We start from the raw sequence: 20,195 nt of genomic DNA on the forward strand, positions 1-20,195 counted from the left end.
AAGACAGATCCAAAGAAAATGTGGTAGCGAGTTCCACATTTTCACTACTCTCTGGGTGAAGAAGTTTCCTCTGAATTCCCTCTTTGATTTCTTGATGACTATCTTATATTGATGGCCTCTAGTTTTGCACTTTCCAACAAGTGGAAAAACTCTCTCTGTATCTACTCTTTCAAAACCTTTCATAATTTTGAAGATCGCTATTCTCTACATCTATCCTATCAAACAGTTCCATAATTTTAAAGCCCTCTATTAGATCACCCCCTCAGCCTTCTCTTTTCAAAAAAAAAGGGACCCAGCCTGTTCATCCTTTCTTCATAGGTATGGTATTATCCTTGTGAATCTTCTCTGCACCCTCTCCGGTGCCTCTATATCCTTTTTATAATATGGCAACCAGAATTGTACGCAGTAGTGGTCTAACCAAGGTTCGATACCAGTTTAGCATAAATTCACTCCTTTTTACTTCTATCCCTCAAGAAATAAACCCTAGTGCTTGGTTTGTTTTTTCTAAGACCTGTGTTGCTACTTTTAGTGATTTGTGTCTTTGTACTCCGAGATCCCTTTGTTCCTGTACCCCACCCAGACTCGCACCCTCCAAGTAATAAGTGACCTCCCTATTCTTCCTACCAAAATGTAATACCTCACATTTATCTGTGTTGAAATTAATTTGACAACTTTATGCCCATTCTGCAAGTTTAATAATGTCCTGTAATTTGTTGCAGTCCTCCTCAGTATTGACTATCCCCACCAAGTTGGTGTCATCCACAAATTCAGAAATTGTGCCTGTGGCTAAATTGTTAACATAAATTGTAAACACGCTGTGCTATTCGCCTCAACCACGCCCTGTGGTTCCACATTCTCAACATTCTCTGGACAAAGAAGTTTCTTCTGAATTCCTTAGTGACTGTCTTATATTTATGGCCCCTAGTTTTAGACTCCCCCCACCCTACCCTATCGAACCCCTTCATAATGTTCCAGACCTCTATCCGTCTTTTAGATGAGACATTAAACCGAGGCCCTGAGTGCTCTCTCAGGTGGACGTAAAAGATCCCACGGCACTATTTCGAAGAAGAGCAGGGGGAGTTATCCCCGGTGTCCTGGGGCCGATATTTATCCCTCAATCAACATAACAAAAACAGATCATCTGGTCATTATCACATCGCGGTTTGTGGGAGCTTGCTGTGCGCAAATTGGCTGCTGCATTTTCTACAATACAACAGTGACTACACTCCAAAAGTACTTCATTGGCTGTAAAGCATTTTGGGACATCCAGTGGTCGTGAAGGGTTCTATATAAATGCTTTCTTTTTTTCTCTCGGCTGGAAAGTGTGAATGAGCAATGGGCGAGAGCAGGATAGGACTAGATTGCTATGGCCCCTAAAGGTGAATAGCTGGATCATAGGGTAGAATGTGGGAGGCCAGCCAGGGGTATGTTGGAGTTGTCAAGTCTAGGAGGTAAGAAAGACATGGATGAGGGTTTCAGCAACGGATGAGCTGAGGCAGGGGCGGAGAAGGGCAATGTTACGGAGGTAGAGAGAGACAGTTTTGGTTATACCGTGGATGTGTGACCGGAAGCTAATTTCAAGGTCAAACATGACGGCTCGGTTGCGAACAGTCTGGTTCCACTGACAGGAGGGTCGGTAACCAGAGAACACAGATTGAAGATAATTGGGAGAAAAAAAAAACAGTGGGGAGTTGAGAAATGTTTTTATGTCGCGAGTTGTTGTGATCTGGGAATGCACTGCCTGAAAGGGTGATGGAGAGAGACTCAGACTGTACACATCCCTGGAACTGCAGCCCAGCAACATACAATGAGAAAATTGGGCAAGGCAAAAATAAAAGCCATTAGAAAATAAAACATTGCTGTGCGACTGGGCTGATGCTTCGCTCAACTCTAACTCCAAGATACTGTGTCAATAAAGTCCTCCAGAGACAGGCACTGCAAGGCATATACTTGTCCCAATTAAATTTTACCTATCCCAGCAGCAACTCAAATGTCAGATGCAGAGAGCGAGACTCGGCAGATATTTACAATTAGCTCAATGTCTGCCTTCTGAAATCTCCAAACAAGCTCCCGCCGTAGCAGGAAGCTGCCGTCAGTGCAGCAGGGTCATCTGCAGTTCATCACCTTCCCCTCAGGTACGTGGCCCATATATTTCAGGCTGTGTGCAGTGCCACCACTATTCCCGGCCCGAATGGAGATGATTGGGTAATTTCATCCGTCAATCACGCCCGGGGACCGCACCTCCACGAGTGTCTGGGATGGATCTAACCCAACTAATAAAAGAGTGTTCGAAGACCAGGCCCTCAAATCTGGCACCAAGCTCATGGTCTACAGGGCTGTAGTAATACCTGGCCTCCTGTATGGCCCAGAGACATGGACCATGTACAGTAGACACCTCAAGTCGCTGGAGAAATATCACCAACGATGTCTCCGCAAAATCCTACAAATCTCCTGGGAGGACAGACGCACCAACATTAGCGTCCTCGACCAGGCCAACATCCCCAGCATTGAAGCACTGACCACACTTGATCAGCTCTGCTGGGCAGGCCACATTATCCACATGCCAGACACGAGACTCCCAAAGCAAGCGCTCCACTCGGAACTCCTTCACGGCAAACGAGCCAAAGGTGGTCAGAGGAAACGTTACAAGGACACCCTCAAAGCCTTCCTGATAAAGTGCAACATCCCCACCGATACCTGGGAGTCCCTGGCCAAAGACCGCCCTAAGTGGAGGAAGCGCATCCGGGAGGGCGCTGAGCACCTCGAGTCTCGGCATCGAGAGCATGCAGAAAACAAGCGCAGGCAGCGGAAGGAGCGTGCGGCAAACCTGTCCCACCCACCCTTCCCTTCAACGACAGTCTGTCCCACCTGTGACAGGGACTGTGGTTCTCGTATTGGACTGTTCAGCCACCTAAGGACTGATTTTAAGAGTGGATCGATACTGCGATCCTGTACATTGAGAGAGTGAAGCAGGTGCATTGGAATACTGTGTTGCGGTGAGGTCTGTGTAGATCTCTTTCATGCTCTCTTTAAAACGTATCGAAAGCGGCTAATAAAAAGCAGCGAACGTTGGGAATGTCCAACAGGCCTGTCAGTACCCGTAAAGAGAGAAGACGGGTTCACATCTTGGGGAGTGTACCTGAAGCTTCATCACCAGCTGTGATGAAAGGTAGATCCCTGAAAATTTAGCCCTTTGCTTTCTGCGTTACACGCACGGACATCCTGTATGTATGGGTTAACATACAGGAGGGCGAGTATTATTACAGCCCTGTAGACCATGAGCTTGGTGCCAGATTTGAGGGCCTGGTCTTCCCCGATTCCGATGATGATGCTGAATATGCATTACATGACCATTTTGCTGGAGAAATCACCCTGCTTCTATCGGGAGACTTTGCTGTAGTTTTGGTCGTGAGCTCCCTTTGCTGTTGTTCGCAGAGATTCTTTTTAACTAGATTCTGTAGATTGTTTGCTGCAGGGCGCCGTTTAAAAAGACTCTGTTTTATGAGTAAATAGACAGCTGTAAGTCCCACTCTGCCTCCAACAACTCATTAGCTGACACAGTTGCGTCAGTAGACAGTGTGTACATATTAAGCAAGGGCAAGTTATAGCATGCCTTTATAAATCACTGGTTCGGCCTCAGATAGAATAGTGCGTCCAATTCTGGGCACCACACTTTAGGAAGTCAAGGCCTTGGAGAGGGTGCAGAAGAGGTTTACTAGAATGGTGCCAGGAACGAGGGACTTCAGTTATATCGAGAGACTAGAGAAGATGGGATTGTTCTCCTTGGAGCAGAGGAGGTGTTCAAAATTATGAGGGGTTTTGAGAGAGATCAGATCAGGAGAAACGAATTCCAGTGGCTGGAGGGTCAGTCAGTAACCAGAAGACACAGATTTAAGATAATTAGCAAAAAAAAGCAGGAGGAGGAGAAATGTTTTTACACAGCGAGTTTTAATGATATGGAATGCACTGTCTGAAAGGGTGCAGGAAGCAAATTCAGTAGTAACTTGGAAATATACTTTAAAAGGAAACATTTGTCGGACTATGGGGAAAGAGCAAGGCAGTGGGACGAATTGGAGAGCTCTTTCAAAGAGCCGGCACAGGCACGATGGGCCGAATGGCCTCTTTCTGTGCCATATGATTCTAGAATATCCCCAGGCCCCTGGAGTAGGACCTCTGCTTCACGTTACCAAATGCACCGTTTTCAGGATTAAAAAAAGAAATAGCTGGAAGTACACCGTAGGTCAGTCCGTGCGTGTAAAGCAGAAAGCAAAGGGCTACATTGTCAGGGGTCTACCTTTCATCACAGCTGGTCATGAAGCTTCAGGTACACTCCCCAAGGTGTGAACCCGACTTCTCTCTTTACGGGTACTGACAGGCCTGTTGCGCATTCCCAACATTCACTTTTTTATCAGCCGCTTTTGATGACATGTTTTGAAGAGAGCATGAAGGAGATCAACACAGACCTCACCACAATACAGTATTCCAATGCACCTGCTTCACTCTCTCTCAATGTACAGGATCACAGTATCAATCTGTCTGCTATAGCTCAGTGGGCAGCACCCCGCCTGACGCAGAAGGTTGAGGGTTCAAGCCCAACTCCGGGGACTTAGGAACAAAAATCTAGGCTGACACTCCCAGTGCAGTGCTGAGGGAGTGCTGCACTGTCGAAGGTGCCATCTTTCGGATGAGACATTAAACTGAGGCCCCCCCGACTGCTCTCTCAAGAAGACGTAAAAGATCCCATGACACTTTTTTGAAGAGGAGCAGGGGAGTTATCCCCATTGTCCTGGAGCCAATATTTATCCCTCAATCAACATCACTAAAACAGATTATCTGGTCAATATCACATTGCTGTTTGTGGAAACTTGCTGTGCACAAATTAGCTGCCGCATTTCCGACATTACAACAGTGACTACACTCCAAAAAGTGTTTCATTGGCTGTAAAGAGCTTTGGGACATCCGGTGGTCATGAAAGATGCTATATAAATGCAAGTCTTTATTTGCAGATTAATCAGTGCCTTTATCTCCATTTGATTTTATATACCTGGGACATACCAGACACATTAACACCATAACCCGGTATTATCTGTGCAATAAACTCTTACAGTATACTCCATCTCAGAGAAGCAGGGTGGATTACCTTGTCGTCAATCCTGCGATCCAACAGCAAATCTGTACTGAGAGACCTGGAGCAGTGGCTGGGGCCCGGAATGCAGGGCACGATCGAGTTCGGAAAGGGTAAAGAGAAGACCAAATAATTCACGTCAGACGTGGCTCAGTGGGTAGCCTCTGAGTCAGAGGTTGTGGGTTCAAGTCCCACTCCAGAGACTTGAGCAATACTCTAGGGTAACACTCCCAGTGCAGCACTGAGGGGGGTGCTGCACTGTCGGAGGTGCCGTCTTTCGGCTGACACGTGAAACCGAGGCCCTCTCATAGATGCAGAAGATCACACAGCGCTATTCAAAGCCCAGTAGGCCAACATTTATCCTTCAACCGACCGCCCAACAAACAGATGATCTGGTCATGTATTGCGCTGCTGTTTGTGGGAGCTTGCTGTGCACAGTTTGGCTGCTGCGTTTCCTACGTTACAACAGTGACTACACTGCAACAGGTCTTCTTTGGCTGTAAAGCGCTTTGGGATGTCTTGGGGTCATCAAAGGCACTGTAGTCACTAATAAACCCAATAGGGAACTCGAGAGAAAGTGCTTTACCCAGAGAGCGGTGAGAATGTGGAACTGGCTGCCACAGGAATAATATCGATGCATTTAAGGAGAAGCTAGATAAGCAAACGAGGGAGAAGGGAATAGAGGGTTATGCTGATACGGTTAGAGGAAGATGAGGAGGCGCGTGTTGAGCATAAACAATGGCACACACCAGTTGGGCCGAATGGACTGTTTCTCTGCTGTAGATCCTATGTAAGTCAATGCAGATAAATAGGAGCTCTTTCCTTTAGTATCCTTCACTATGGCCCTCACCCCTTCACCCGAGTTTCTTAGTAAGAATTACCATGATGTTGAAATGTCACACTTCCTTTCCCCAGTCATATGATGATGAGCAACACAGAAAAACCAGCAGCTATACAGATGTTAGTAAGAGATGACACAATGTCTGTATGGCTAACTTATATTTATATAGCACCTTCAATATAATGAAACGTCCCCAGGCGCTTCACAGGAATATTACAAGACAAGAATTTGACACCGAGCCACATAGGAGAAAGTAGGACACGTGACCAGAAGCTTGGTCAAAGAGGTAGGTTTTAAGGAGCATCTCCAAGGAGGAAAGAGAGGTAGCGAGGTGGAGAGGTTTAGGCAGGGAGTTCCAGAGCTTGGGGCCCAGGCAGCTGAAGGAACGACCACCGATGGTTGAGCAATTATAATCAGGGATGCTCAGGGAGGCAGAATTCGAGGAGCGCAGACATCTCGGGGGGTTATGGGGCTCAAGGAGATTACAGAGATAGGGAGGGGCGAGGCCATGGAGGGATTTGAAGACAAGGATGAGAATTTTAAAATCAAGGCATTTCTTAACCGGGAGCCAATGTAGGTCAGCGAGCACAGAGGTGATAGGTGAGCGGGACTTGGTGGGCTTTCGGACACAGGCCGTAACAGTTTTGGATCACCTCTAGTTTACGTAGAGTGGAATATGGGCGACCAGCCAGGAATGCGTTGGAATAGTCAAGTCTAGAGGTAACAAAGGCACGGATGAGGGTTTCAGCAGTGGATGAGCTGAGGTATTGACGGAGACGGGCGATGTTACGGAGGTGGAAATAGGTGGTCTTAGTTATGCTGTGGATATGTGGTTGGAAGCTTATTTGAGGGTCAAATATGACACCAAGGTTGCGAACAGTGTGGTCAGCTTCAGACAGAAGTTGGGGACAGGGATGGAGTCAGTGACGAGGGAACAGTGTTTGTGGTTTTAATGTATGTACCTGTGAATATGCTAACAGGTTTCGGGCAAAAACATTTACGGACAAGAGGCCTGTGTTTGGCATGGTGACCAAGGAGGAGTCCGTGCTCCACATGTATGTTGTATGTGTGAGGTTGCAGCCCCTCTTCCAATATTTGAAGGGGCTGCTCCTCAAATTCTTGTTGCACTTCAGTCACACACTCCTGATGTTTGAGTGCCCTGTGCAGAGGGAAGCGGGCAGGTCGGAAGGCCTCCTCGTAGGACTGCTCCTGGGCATGGCCAAGGGGGTCATCAATCGGTCCAGGCAGCAGGCGGTCGAGGGGGTCGTTCAGCCCAACTGCCTGCCTCTCTTCCGCGGTTACATCTGAGCCAGGGTGTCCCTGGAAATGGATCACGCGGTGTCCACCGGTACACTCGCGGCCTTCCGTGAGAGGTGGGCACCGGAGGGACTGGAGTGCATCATCACCCCCGACAACCAAATTTTAATTTGATGTTTTTTGTCTGAAGTTTAATTTGTTTATTGTGCCGGTTTTAGTGCCCCCTCCCCCTTTTAGCAGGGGGCACATGTATAATTTGTGTTTTGTGCCCTCAAAAAAAAAAACAACAAGGGGACACTTGAAAAGTTTTTAAAGTGTGCTTCTCCCTTTAATCAGGGGGCACATGATTATAGTCTTCAACTAAAATAGTTGTAGAGCTGTTGCATTGTGAGTGGCTTAGCCAGTCACGTGATGTTCACAAGACTCAATAAAACCCCAGTCAGTTGGGTCTAGGTCATCCACGATGAGGTATGCAGTTGTGAGCCTAGTGGATGAACGGATAATGTGTAGTGTGATTGTTAAACCTTTGTTAATAAACCAACTTGTTCTTAATAGCAATGTGTTGCTATGAATTCTTAAGCAAAGGACCCATGAAGCAAATACATTCGTGGTGGGGACCGAAAACAATGGTTTCAGTCTTCCCAATATTTAAGCAAGCTCATAACTGTGACTCATCCGCCGAGAAAGGTCTGAAAGGGTAATCATTGCTGCGCCGTGTGCATCATTAACAAACGGCAGTAAATGCTGATTCACTGAGGGGGGGAACTCCATGTATACCCCTCCTCACAATCACTGACTGCTCAACTGTCCTTGATCAGTCGAGGCGATGAAGGGAATAGATTGTGTTCTAGTTGACAGTGTGTTCCAATAAAATAGGTTATGGAGGACCAGGGGTCACGACTTTAAGTTGTGTAAGGTCAGATCTAGGTCAGACGTCAGGAGGTGGATCTTTTCCCGGAGAATACTGGGTCTCTGGAACAGGCCGACGTCCTGAGCGGTGGATGGTGATTGGCTGAATTCCTTCCAGCGAGAGCTGGGACTGTTACAGAAGGCAGGCACCGCAGGGACCAGGGCCAGAGTGATCTCCCAGACTAGTTTCCATCGTCTATTATTTATTTCAGGAGGGATATACTTGCATTGGAGGCAGTTCAGAGAAGGGTCACCCGGTCGATTCCTGGGATGAAGGGGTTGTTTTATGAAGGTTGAGCCTATACTCATTGGAGTTTAGAAGAATGAGGTGTGGTCTTATTGAAACGTATAAGATTATGAGGGGGCCTGACAGGGTAGATGCAGAGAGGATGTTGCCCCTCGTGGGGGAATCTAGAACTAGGGGGCAATGTTTCAGAATAAGGGGTCGCCCATTTAAAAAGAAGTTGAGGAGGAATTTCTTCTCCCAGAGAGTTGTGAATCTTTGGAACTCTACCGCAGAAAGCTGTGGAGGCTGGGTCAATGAATATATTTAAGGTGGAGAGAGACAGATTTTTGAACGATAAGGGAGTGAAGGATTATGGGGAGCGGGCAGGGAAGTGGAGTTGAGGCCAGGATCAGATCAGTCATGACCTTATTAAATGGCGGAGCAGGCTCGAGGGGCCAAATGGCTAACTCCTGCTCCTATTTCTTATGTTCTCATGTTTGAGGGGGTCGGAGAGGAAGTTCCCAGATTTTTTCCCCAAAATAGCCTGGGTTTTTAAATTGGTTTGTTGCCTCTCCCAGGGGATCACATGGTTTCAGGTGGGGAGTGTGTATAAATTGTGATACACAAGACATCACAATTTGTGCGGGACAGGCTGGATGGAGCAAAGGGTTGTTTCCCCACTGTCATTACTTACATGAATTTGTAAATTCTTGCTGACTACATATAATCCTCTCCGTAATCAACTGGGTTTGACCCAGCCCGAGCTCCTGTGTGATTACATGGGAGAGGTTTGCACCATTTCACTCAACTTTACGCTGGATTAAATGATAATAAGCTGCAATAAATAATTGTCTGCCGCCACTGCCGCCTCTCCGATTAATTTTCTCCGACAGGGAGCGGACTTTATTATTTTGCAAGAGAACAAATCGCTGCCAATTTAGAAATACTCGTTGTAAAAGTCAAAGTCTGCTTCGAGGCAGAGATTGGTGCAGCTCAGGAGGTAGCCATTCGGCCCATCATGCCTGTGAAAGAGCTATCCATTCTATCCCCATAGCTCGGCAAATCTTTCCCCTGCAAGTATTTATCCAATTCCCGTTGGAGAGTCACTGTCAGGCAGCGCATTCCAGATCACAACAACTCGCTGCCTAAAAAATTATCCACATCTCACTCCCCCTGGGTCTTATCTTACCCGAGGAAAGTGCCTGCTGACTCACCCTCCTTTATTCCAATTCACACTTCTCACGCTGCAGCAACTTTATAACCTGCAGAGGCACATCTGCAAGAACAGTAATCAATTAGCTGTCGGCAGGCCGGGGCGTTAGTTGGATGTGATGACCACTAATTTGGCTTTAAAAGCAAAAAGCGCTGGAAATGCACAGCGGGTCAGTAAGTCCCCGAGAGAGAAAAGACAGATTAACAATTTGGGTGGGTCCCTTCATCAGCAAGGGTGAAGGTTCTCGCCCAAATCCTCAGCCCACCCTTTCCGTTTCAGACACCGACAGCGCTGCTCCATGCTTCCAGTTGTATTTAGTTTCCGCTTAGCTCTGCCCGATTCCCGATCTCCTTTCCTGCAACACTCTGCAGCAGGGATCACTGCATTTGGTCGCAAGGCACAATGACAGATTTAAATAATAGGGAACAAGTCAAATGAACACAGTCCCGTGTTCTCCAAGAACAGCTGCCTCTGAAAGAAAGAACTTGCATTGCTATAGCACCTTTCATGACCTCAGGACGTCCAGAAGCACTTCACAGCCACTGAGCCATCATCATAGGCGGTCCCTCAAAGCGAGGATGACTTGCTTCCATGCCAAAAAAGAATGAAGGACTTAATATTCCAGATCCTGAACTACATCCTGAAGGGTGGAAGATGCCTGTGCTTGAATTTTTTTAACGTGTGGTGAGCGTTGCACACCAGCCACCACACGGGCTTGACAGAGCTAGGTCTTGGTCCAGTGGCAAGGGTTAACCAGAACTGGAGACCAGCTCGGCTGCATGGACCTAGTGCGCACACATATCGCAGTGTGGCTGGCCCGTGCTGCCCCTGGGCCCTCGCCTCTTCTGGGCCCCAGATTCACGCCTCTCCTGGGTCCCAGTCACTTCTTTGTACAATCTCTCGCCGCTCCTTCGCCCCTCCTGCTGTGCCTGCCCGCACTGCAATCAGTGACCTGGCTTCGCAGCCATCGCCCTCCTGCAGTGGTATGCCACCGCACGCTGCTCCCTCTGATGGCCCCGGCCTGTTGATGGTCTTGCAGGCCGGAATCGCACCGATTTTCGGGCTGGGCCGCCGCACGCTGCTCCCTCTGTAGTCACTGTTGCAACATAGGAAATGCCGCAGCCAATTTGCGCACAGCAAGCTCCCATAAATAGAGATGTAATAATGACCAGATGGGAAGTCTTACTACGTTGAAGGCACTATAGAAATGCAAGTTGTTGTTGTTGGTAAACAATGTCATTCCCACATTACAACAGTGACTACATTCCAAAAGTACTTCATTGGCTGTAATGCGCTGTGAGATGTCTTGTGGTTGTGAAAGGAGCTATATAAATGCAAGTCTTTCTTTTAATATAGCAATGTTTTGGGAAGAGAATCACCATTGGTCCATCTAGCCCACCCCTCCTAACCTTCCATCCCAAAAATGTTGCCAAAATGTTCTATTCATCTTAACATGTCGCCAAGTTCTTGAATCCTGTAGCCAACAGTGAACAACAACAGCAACTTGCATTGACATGGCATCTTCAATGTAGTAAAACTTCCCAAGGCACTTCATAGGAGCGTAATCAGACCAAAACTGACATCGAGCCAAAGAAGGAGACATTAGGACAGGTGACCAAATGCTTGGTCAAAGAGGTAGGTTTTAAGAAGAGTCTTAAAAGGACGAGAGAGGCAGAGAGGTTTGGGGAGGGTCTTCCAGAGCTTTGGGCCAAGATGGCTGATGGCATGGCCACCAATGGTGGGGCGAAGGAAGTGGAGGATGCTCAAGAAGCCAGAGTCACTGAGTTCTCGGAGGGTTGTAGAGCTGGAGGATGTTACAGAGATGGGGAAGGGTGAGGCCATGGAGGGATGAGAATTTTAAATTCGAAGTCTTGCTGGACCGGGAACCGACATAGGTCAGCGAGCACGGGGGTGATCAGGACTTGGTACAAGTTAGCACACGGGCAGCAGAGTTTTGGATAAGCTCAAGTTTATGGAGAGTTGAAGATAGGATCAACATTTTCCATATTGTGAAATGCTTGAAATCCTCAGTCGAAGTTCGCTCCTCCCCCTCCCGGCAAAGTCCCAATGTGGATAATCATTCTTCATAACTCAGTCCCTTGAGATCGCCTCTGTACTCCCTCTAACCTGATATCCCCTCTGCAATGCAAGGAAAAAATAGAACACAATGCTCCAGATGCAGCTTTACCGAAGCCTGATAGAAATTCTAAATCAAATCACCTCCTTTGATCTATAATTCACCCCTCTAGTGATACATTTGCCTTGATCGCCTGTGAACATGGAACCAATGGATTTAATGACCTAACCATTGCCCAGCTCTCTCTGCTATTCTGTAGCTGAAGCTCATCCCCATTTAATATCTACTCCCAATATTTCATCACTCTTTTGCCTAATCTCGTGACTTTACTATTGTCCAGGTTGAACTCCATCTGCCCCATGACCCGGCCCTCCCCCTCACCCAGCCCATCCAGTCCAGTCACCGTGACCCGACCCGCCCCCCGTGACCTGACCCGACAAGCCACTGTGACCCGTCCCGACCCCTCACCCGGCCTCGTGACCCGGCCTGCCCCAGTGACCCGGCCCTCCCCCTCACCCAGCCCATCCAGTCCAGTCACCGTGACCCGACCCGCCTCCCGTGACCTGACCCGACAAGCCACTGTGACCCGTCCCGACCCCTCACCCGGCCTCGTGACCCGGCCTGCCCCAGTGACCCGGCCCTAGCCCAACCATTGACCCAGCCTGCCCAGGTCCCTTCGGATTATCACACACTGATCACTGACCACTGCACCCAAGTTAGCAACATAGAAATTTACAGCACGGAAGGGGGCCATTTTCGGCCCATCGTGTCCACGTTGGCCAACAAAGAGCTGTCCAGCCTAATCCCACTTTCCAACTCTCGGTCCGTAGCCCTGCAGGTTACGGCACTTCGAGTGCACATCCAAGTACTTTTTAAATGTGGTGAGGGTTTCTGCCTCGACCACCCTTTCAGGCAGTGAGTTCCAGACCCCCACCACCCTCTGGGTGAAGACATTTCTCCTCAAATCCCCTCTAAACCTATTACTTTAAATCTGTGCCCCCTGATTGTTGACCCCTCTGCTAAGGGAAATAGGTCCTTCCTATCCACTCTATCCAGGCCCCTCATAATTTTATACACCTCAATAAGGTCTCCCCTCAGTCTCCTCTTTTCCAAAGAAAACATAGCTAGCCTATCCAATCTTTCCTCATAGGCTCTTTGGCCATCAATATCTGCAACGCTAACTTTTGTGCCATCTCAGCACTTTATGAACCATTCCCCTCCTCTCCTGACGCTTGCTGTGGTGCAGCTCCACAATTGCTGATGGACTACCTGTAGCTCGCCCTACAGCTAAGATTCATATCTGACACCGCGTAGTTAATGCTGGCAGCTTACCATGTGTGTCAAGTTTCAGAGTCTGACATATCACACCAGCAATGAGGAAGTGTGTCCCGACCAAATTATTACATCCCCCTCTTCTCCTATCCTTCCTAAAGCCCAGAATTGCCCCTAATGTTCCCTGACCCACCATCTACTCGCTCAGGTGCTCATACAAGAACCCATGGCACGATTTTGAAGAGGAGGAGGGGATTTATCCCCGGTGTCCTGGGGCCAATATTTATCCCTCAATCAACGACAAAAACAGATGATCTGGTCATTATCACATTGCTATGTGTGGGAGCTTGCTGTGTGCACATTGGGTGCCGCGTTTCCCACATTACAGCAGTAACTACACTCCAAAAGTACTTAATTGGCTGTAAAGCGCTTTGGGATGTCTGGTGGTGGTGAAAGGCGCTATGGAAATGCAAGTCTTTCTTTCACCTCTGCACCACAAAAATCATTGCCCAAGAGCAACAAGCCCCCCTCACCGCTGAAAACCCCAAACTTCAAATTATTACCTACATCTTCAAGGTCAGAAAACCGTACAGCACAGAAGGAAGCAATTCGGCCCATCGTCTCTGAGCTGGAGACATCCTTCACCAAAAAAGATCTCCTGCAGATGACGTTCACATAGGTCGGAGTTGTGTTGTGCTTTCGCATATTAACTTAGGGTGCTGCTGCCCACAGTTACTTTGCATTAGGATTTTGGTAAACAGAACGGCTGTGGAGGGAAAGAACGGATTGGGTGGACAGGATTCCTCAAGGCAGCTCTTCGAAGGATGAAGGACAACTAGACGTCGTGAATAAAGAGAGACTCGGTCGTTGTTTATCGCTGTGGGGCCACACAGAATCTTATCAATGTCACCTCCCGCTCTGTCGCAATCGCTCCAAACTTTCTATCTACATCGATGCCACCATGGTCTGTGCTCAGCCAAACTTGCCCTTCTTATTCTAAACAAATTCCGAATACAACATCCTACACTCTCCTCCCACCCGTCCATGGAGCCTCACTGTGCCGAACCCAGCGCATCACCTCCTACTCTTCACTGGTTCTTTCCCATAATCTCAAAATGTCGACATCATTTATCCCACAGGTTTTTTTTTTAAATGCAAGCTTGACGTCCCTAACTAGCACGGATTATCTTTTTGTCTCTCCTACTCTCTGCGTCAACTGTAGCTCAGTGGGTAGCACTCTTGCCTCAGAGTCTGAAGGTTGTGCTCCCACTCCAGGAACTTGAGCATTTAAAAAAAAATCTAGGCTGACACTCCCAGTGCAGTGCTGAGGGAGTGCTGCACTGTCGGAGGTGCTGTCTTTTGGATGAGACTTTAACCCGAGGCCCCGTCTGCTCTCAGGTGGATGTAAAAGATCCCATGGCACTATTTCAAAGTGCAGGGGAGTTATCCCCGGTGTCCTGGGGCCAATATTTATCCCTCAATCAGCATCACTAAAAACAGATTATCTGGTCATTATCACATCGCTGTCTGTGGGAGCTCGCTATGCGGAGATTGGCTGCCACGTTTCCCACATTACAACAGTGACTACACTCCAAAAATATTTCATTGGTTGTAAAGTGCTTTGAAATGTCCGATGGTCATGAGGTGTGCTATATAAATCAAGTCTTTCTTTGCGTGCTGGTGGTGCCCCCTTCTCCACGGGCCTTGATCCTTCACCTCAGCTTCTCAAATTCCCCTCCCAAAACATGCAAGACTGTGTGACTGGTTCATAACTCACTGAAAGTAAGCAGCAACTCTGAAATTTCCCTCTTCAAAAATAAGCAACTGTCTGCAACATATTAAAAATCTTGCATACATGTACTTCCTGTAATTGTCACATTCACGTCCTGTAACATTTTTCCCATCACACATTGTCGATAACACCTCTATGATTTTAAAGCAGTGTATTTTCTTACTCACTGTGAGCAATGATGCTGGTAATATACTGAAAATATAGGCCACCATTCCAGACATCAAACACTGTCTAATTTCTGTATGACACTTAATAATAAAGCCAGAATATCTATTCTAACGCATTCCTGGCTGGCCTCCCACATTCTACCCTCGTAAACTTGAGGTCATCCAAAACCCGGCTGCCTGTGTCCTAACTTGCACCAAATCCCGCTCACCCATCACCCCCTGTGCTCGCTGACCTACATCGACTCCTAGTTAAGCAACGCCTTGATTTCAAAATTCTCATCCTGGTTTTCAAATCCCTCCATGGCCTCGCCCCTCCCTATCTCTGTAACTTCCTTCAACCCCACAGAGATATCTGTGAGCCTCTAATTCTGCCCTCTTGATCATCCCGGATTATAACTGCTCCACCATTGGTGGCCGTACCTTCTGTTGCCTGGACCCCAGGCTCTGGAACTCCCTGCCTAAACCTCTCTACCTCTCTTTCCTGTTTTAAGATGCTCCTTAAAACCTACCTCTTTGACCGAGCTTTTGGTCACCCGCGCTAATTTCTACTTATGCGGCTCGGTGTCAAATATTTTGTCTTGTAACACTCCTGTGAAGCACTTTGGGACATTTCACTACATTAAAGGCGCTATATAAATACAAGTTGTTACTGATTTTTCCACAAACAAAGCCACGGTTCTGATCTACAGCTTGACCTCAAACTGACCCAATCTTTCACTTTAAAAGTGTAGAGCAATTTCACCTTGTAGCCTTACAAAGGATACACACCTACACTTCAGCAGCATTATGTGAACATGGTGTAATGTTCCTGCCCTTAAAAGCCATGCATGTTTATTCATTTAAAAAGATCCCATACAACGCAGCTGCAAACATTTCTCAACTTTTTCGCTGTATGGAAACAGAAGTTCCATGACGACCAGTGGAATCCAACTCATGGTCCGACCAAATATAACCCATCCAACGTTCCCGTCAAGCTGTGTGGTTGTGCAGCGCTCTGGAGGTCCCACACAGGCAGCTCTTAAATGGACAAATCGCGCATGTGCGGAAACCTGAATGGGCCATGCAGCCTGTTAAAGGGGCCCCGCACCGCAAAATAAATTAGAGGGAACGCTGAACACATCCGTGATATTTCCTTATGTTATACGATTGTTGCATCAATATTGCAGCACACCTTACGTTACCCTCCAAGGAATAATAAGACATGCAGTTTCGATACCCGCCGCTGAGGTTCACTGCTCTCAAGAATGGCGGCAGTATTAGGTGCTACAATTGGTCTGCGCATCCCTAGATCGAGGAACAGGAAAGTCAGCCAGTGACCCCTGCTGTGAAGCTGAAGTGTGCAGACGCGATCGGGCTCGACTGCAATTTGTCCAGTTGTTCAACCATTAAATAGCAGAACGCGCGGAGCAGGCTCGAGGGGCCGTATGGCCTACTCTTGTTCCTATTTCTTATGTTCTTATGCACAGCAGGGGAGTTATCCCTGGCGTCCTGGGTCCAATATTTATTCCTCCACCAACACAAAACAAATTACCTGGTCATTATCACATTGTTGCTTGCGGGATCTTGCTGTGCAGAAATTGGCTGCTGCATTTCCCACATTACAACAGTAACTGCACTCCAAAAGTACTTCATTGCTTCATTGGCTGTAAATCACTTTGGGGCGTCCAGTGGTCGTGAAAGGCGCTATAGAAATGCAAGTCTGTCTTTCTTTCATTGGGCACAGCAACCTCGTAGTTACGGTACTGGATGAGCAACCCAGCCACGAACAGTTCAAATCCCACCTTAGCAACTTTCTTCTAAAATGAATTCTCGGGATGTGGGTGGCACTGGCAAGGCCAGGAGTTCGGACCCAGCCCTAATTGCCCTTGAGAAGGCGGTGGTCTTTGTAGCAGTTTGACAAAACGGAGCGGCTTATGAGGCCACTTCAGAGAGCGGCAACCCATTGGTGTAGAGCTGGAACCACATTACGGGCCCAGAAGTTATGGCAGGCTGTATTCCCTAAAGAACATTAGTGAACCATTTATGATTTTCACAACAAATTGACAGCTTCATGGTCACTTTTACGGATACCAATTTTCGCATCTAAAAAAAAACACTGGAAGTATAACATTTTTTTAAATTGAGTTGAATAAATCCTACTCTGGCAAGTTGTGAAATTGAATTCCATGAAGCTGCTCCTTTGCGGGAAACAAGCAAGGAAGCGGTTATAAAAAATTTCACTAATGTCCTTCAGGAAAGGGATCCAGGCCACCTCTGCTACTCTATGTGTGACAACAAGTTCCACACCGTGTGGTTAGACTCTTAACTGGGGATGGGTAATAAATGCTGTCTCACCAACGTCACCCACATCTGGAAAACAAAACAATCTCACAGCGTGAGTCACTGCTTTCAGGAGACAATTGGCGGCCTGGCAGGGGGTGGCAGGGGCTCTAATTATATTTTTTGCTGTGCTGCTAATAAAATAGGCTGGGAAAGATGTGGAGAATGGACCCATTTCATGCAAGGATCTCTTACACTCGCTCCCCTCCAAAAACAATTAACGTTGCAGTTCCAATATCACAGCTGGGATGCTGCAATGCTTTCCTGGGCTAGTATATAAACGCAGCTGAATTAAATCGGAAATCTTCATAAGATTCTGCGGCAGTCCTGCCCGTGAACTAGAAGACAGATTTGTTTGGTGGAGGAGGCAGTACACACCAAATAACCAACATTACAACTCCGCAGTGCCACTGGGCTCATCAGAGAATGATACAGCACAGAAAGAGGCCAGTGTCGGCTCTTTAGCAGAGCGGTCTCATTAATCCCACTCCCCTGCTCTTTCCCCACAGGCCTGGAAGTTTTTTTTTTAAAAACACCAAGCATTTTTCCAATTCTCTTTTGAATGTTATTACTGAATCTGCTCCCACTGCCCTGTCAGGCAGGCATTCCGGATCACAACAACTCGCTGTGTAATAAATGTTTCATTTCACTTCTGGTTCTTTTGCCAACCACCTTAAATCTGTGCCCTCCGGTTACCAGCCCTCCTGCCACGAGAGCAGCTTCTCCCCATTTACTCCATCAAAACTAATCATGATTTTGAACTGATTTAGGGCATTGCTACAATTACATTGTAGGAAAAATCAAACTTTAAGACAATACAATTTGATGTTGTGCTACACTCTTTTTTGGTGATACTTTTTGTTCATGACCTCAAATTGCCCCCATCACTGTCACCTCTCCCAGTGATGGACCTGCAGCCAGTGAAACTTCAATGTAGAGGTACATAACTCAGAGGGCTCTGTCCATACACAAATCAAGCTTACAAGGACTAAAATCCACAACTGTACAGCCTGGTGATTTTCGCCTGGACACAGTGTCAGAATTTCACACCCCCATCGGTACACTTTACTAACATTATACAATGGTATGCTCTGGTTTACCAGGTGTAAGAATATAGCTTAAACAGTCTCTCTTCTAAAAACAGATAAAATATAAAACGAGAACTGATACCTTCTCATGTCATAACCCTCTTGCAATTTCGACATCTCCACTAGGCATCCAACCGAGGTGTCCATGTCCATTGAATGTCGTTTCGCTCCGGCGTCACTTGCCCCGTTGCAGCTTTTAGTTCGAAAGAGCTTGCTGAGTCGGGTTTTCAGCGAACTCTTGCGGGACTTGTTGGGCAGGCGCCAGGGCAGCTTGTCCCCCTCGCCCTCCCTGGAGGTGGTGCTGGGCGAGCTGGAGCACCTGGCCACCCTCACCTTGCGCAGCTCCAGGCTCTCTCGGTCCTCTGGCTGCTGGGGGGAACCGCTACTGCTGCCGGAATCCACCGAGGGCCGGGCGCCCGGGGGCAGGTCTGGCGGAGTGCAGCTTCCATGGGGGCAGAGCCTGCTACTAGCCCCGGGGCTGGCGCTGTCCTGGGCTGGGGCCAGGTGCAATCCCAGTGCCTTTGGGTGCATCTGGCAGTCTGCACTCTCCTCCTCCTCGGTCTCTAAGCAAGTGTTGATGTCCAGATCCCGAATGCCAGCATCTCCATGCTCGACGCCTTCCAGCACCAGCACCGCATCGCTGGTCTCCTCGGCCAGGCGGCGGGGGCTGTGGGAGGAGGTGGAGGAGGAGGACGAGGACGACGAGGCTCCAGGCCCCGAGCACTGGCAGCCCGGCTCCCCTGCCCACTCGCCCACCCTGAAGTCTTGGAAGTCCTGGGCCAGCTGGAAGACCCTCTCACCTCCCTCCTCCTCCTCCTGCTGCCCCCAGCCGGTGTGTCCTTGCCGGGCTGCCCGGTAAGAGCAGCAGCAGCAGCCCCGGTGCCGGGGGCACAAGTCCGGGGGTAGCCCATCCCCTCCACCTCCACCTCCAGCCGCCGTAGCCCGGCTCTCCGGCTCCTGCCCCACCAGGTTGCCGAACACCATCAGCTGCGGGCGCGATCCTTTTGTTGCGGGGAAGTCCAAGTGTTGCAGTTTCCAGCCGGCATCTTGCAACAATGTGGCGGGCCCCCGGTGGTGGTGGTGGTGGTGGTGGCGGCGGCGGCTGCTGCTCCCATCAAAGGGCTTGGCTGCCGGAGCGCTGCCGGGTTCCCTGTCCTCCAGACCCGGCCCCGGAGCCGGAGCCGGAGCCACAACATGCAGCAGCACCAGATCCGCCGCAGCTTGCCCATTCATCATCACCGCTGCACGTTGGCTATGTGTGTGTGTGTGCCTTGTGTGTGTGTTTTCTGCAGCCGAATGATTCCTGCATTAACTATTTATCCGCCACTTGCACCTTTTTCCGAGCCCTCTCGCCATCCAGCTAGCACTTGGCAACAATTCCCATGCAGGCTCCCTGCTCCACAGCTGGTCTGCCCCGCTCCAGTCTGCTGCAGCCGGGACTCAGCATTTTGCAACAACACACACACGCGCGAAGGCAGCAACACCAAAAAAAATCTTGCTACAACAGCTCAGGTTGTGTGTGTGTGTGTGTTTTTTTGAAGCCACACCCGCTGCTACTTCCGCAAATTCAATGCAGTCTCCTCCCCGGCTCAGTGCTGACGTTCTGTGCATTGCAAAGGTCAATAGCGCCCTGCTTGTTCCAGAAAACAGCACGGGCAAATCTCCAAACCACAAGCTTCTGCAATAAACATTTATATTTCAAACAAAATTTCTCACACACACACACATATATATATATATATATTAAAATTAAATGCATGCTCCAAAAGATATTAGGTGCTTTCAACCAACATAAAACGGATTTCCGGCTGAGATGAAAGGTCATATTTAAAACTGTTCTACATTTTGTCTACACTGCAGGCTGGCACAGGGTCTTAACTCCTATACAGCCTTGTTACAAATCAGGCAG

At 48.3% G+C, this 20,195-nt stretch overlaps 1 protein-coding gene across 1 annotated transcript in view; it reads right to left on the minus strand.

The window, feature by feature from the left end:
* Nucleotides 1-19,786, minus strand: part of socs7 (suppressor of cytokine signaling 7) — a 105,775-nt gene extending 85,989 nt beyond the window's left edge. Inside the window, exon 1 of the mRNA XM_070863911.1 lies at nt 18,369-19,786. Within this exon, the coding sequence (XP_070720012.1) occupies nt 18,369-19,522 (1,154 nt within the window). The 5' untranslated portion in view covers nt 19,523-19,786. The remainder of the gene's footprint in view (nt 1-18,368) is intronic.
* Nucleotides 19,787-20,195: the final 409 nt, after the last annotated feature.

This window comes from Pristiophorus japonicus, chromosome 21 (genome assembly GCF_044704955.1).
Source record: "Pristiophorus japonicus isolate sPriJap1 chromosome 21, sPriJap1.hap1, whole genome shotgun sequence".
Lineage (NCBI taxonomy): Eukaryota > Metazoa > Chordata > Chondrichthyes > Pristiophoridae > Pristiophorus > Pristiophorus japonicus.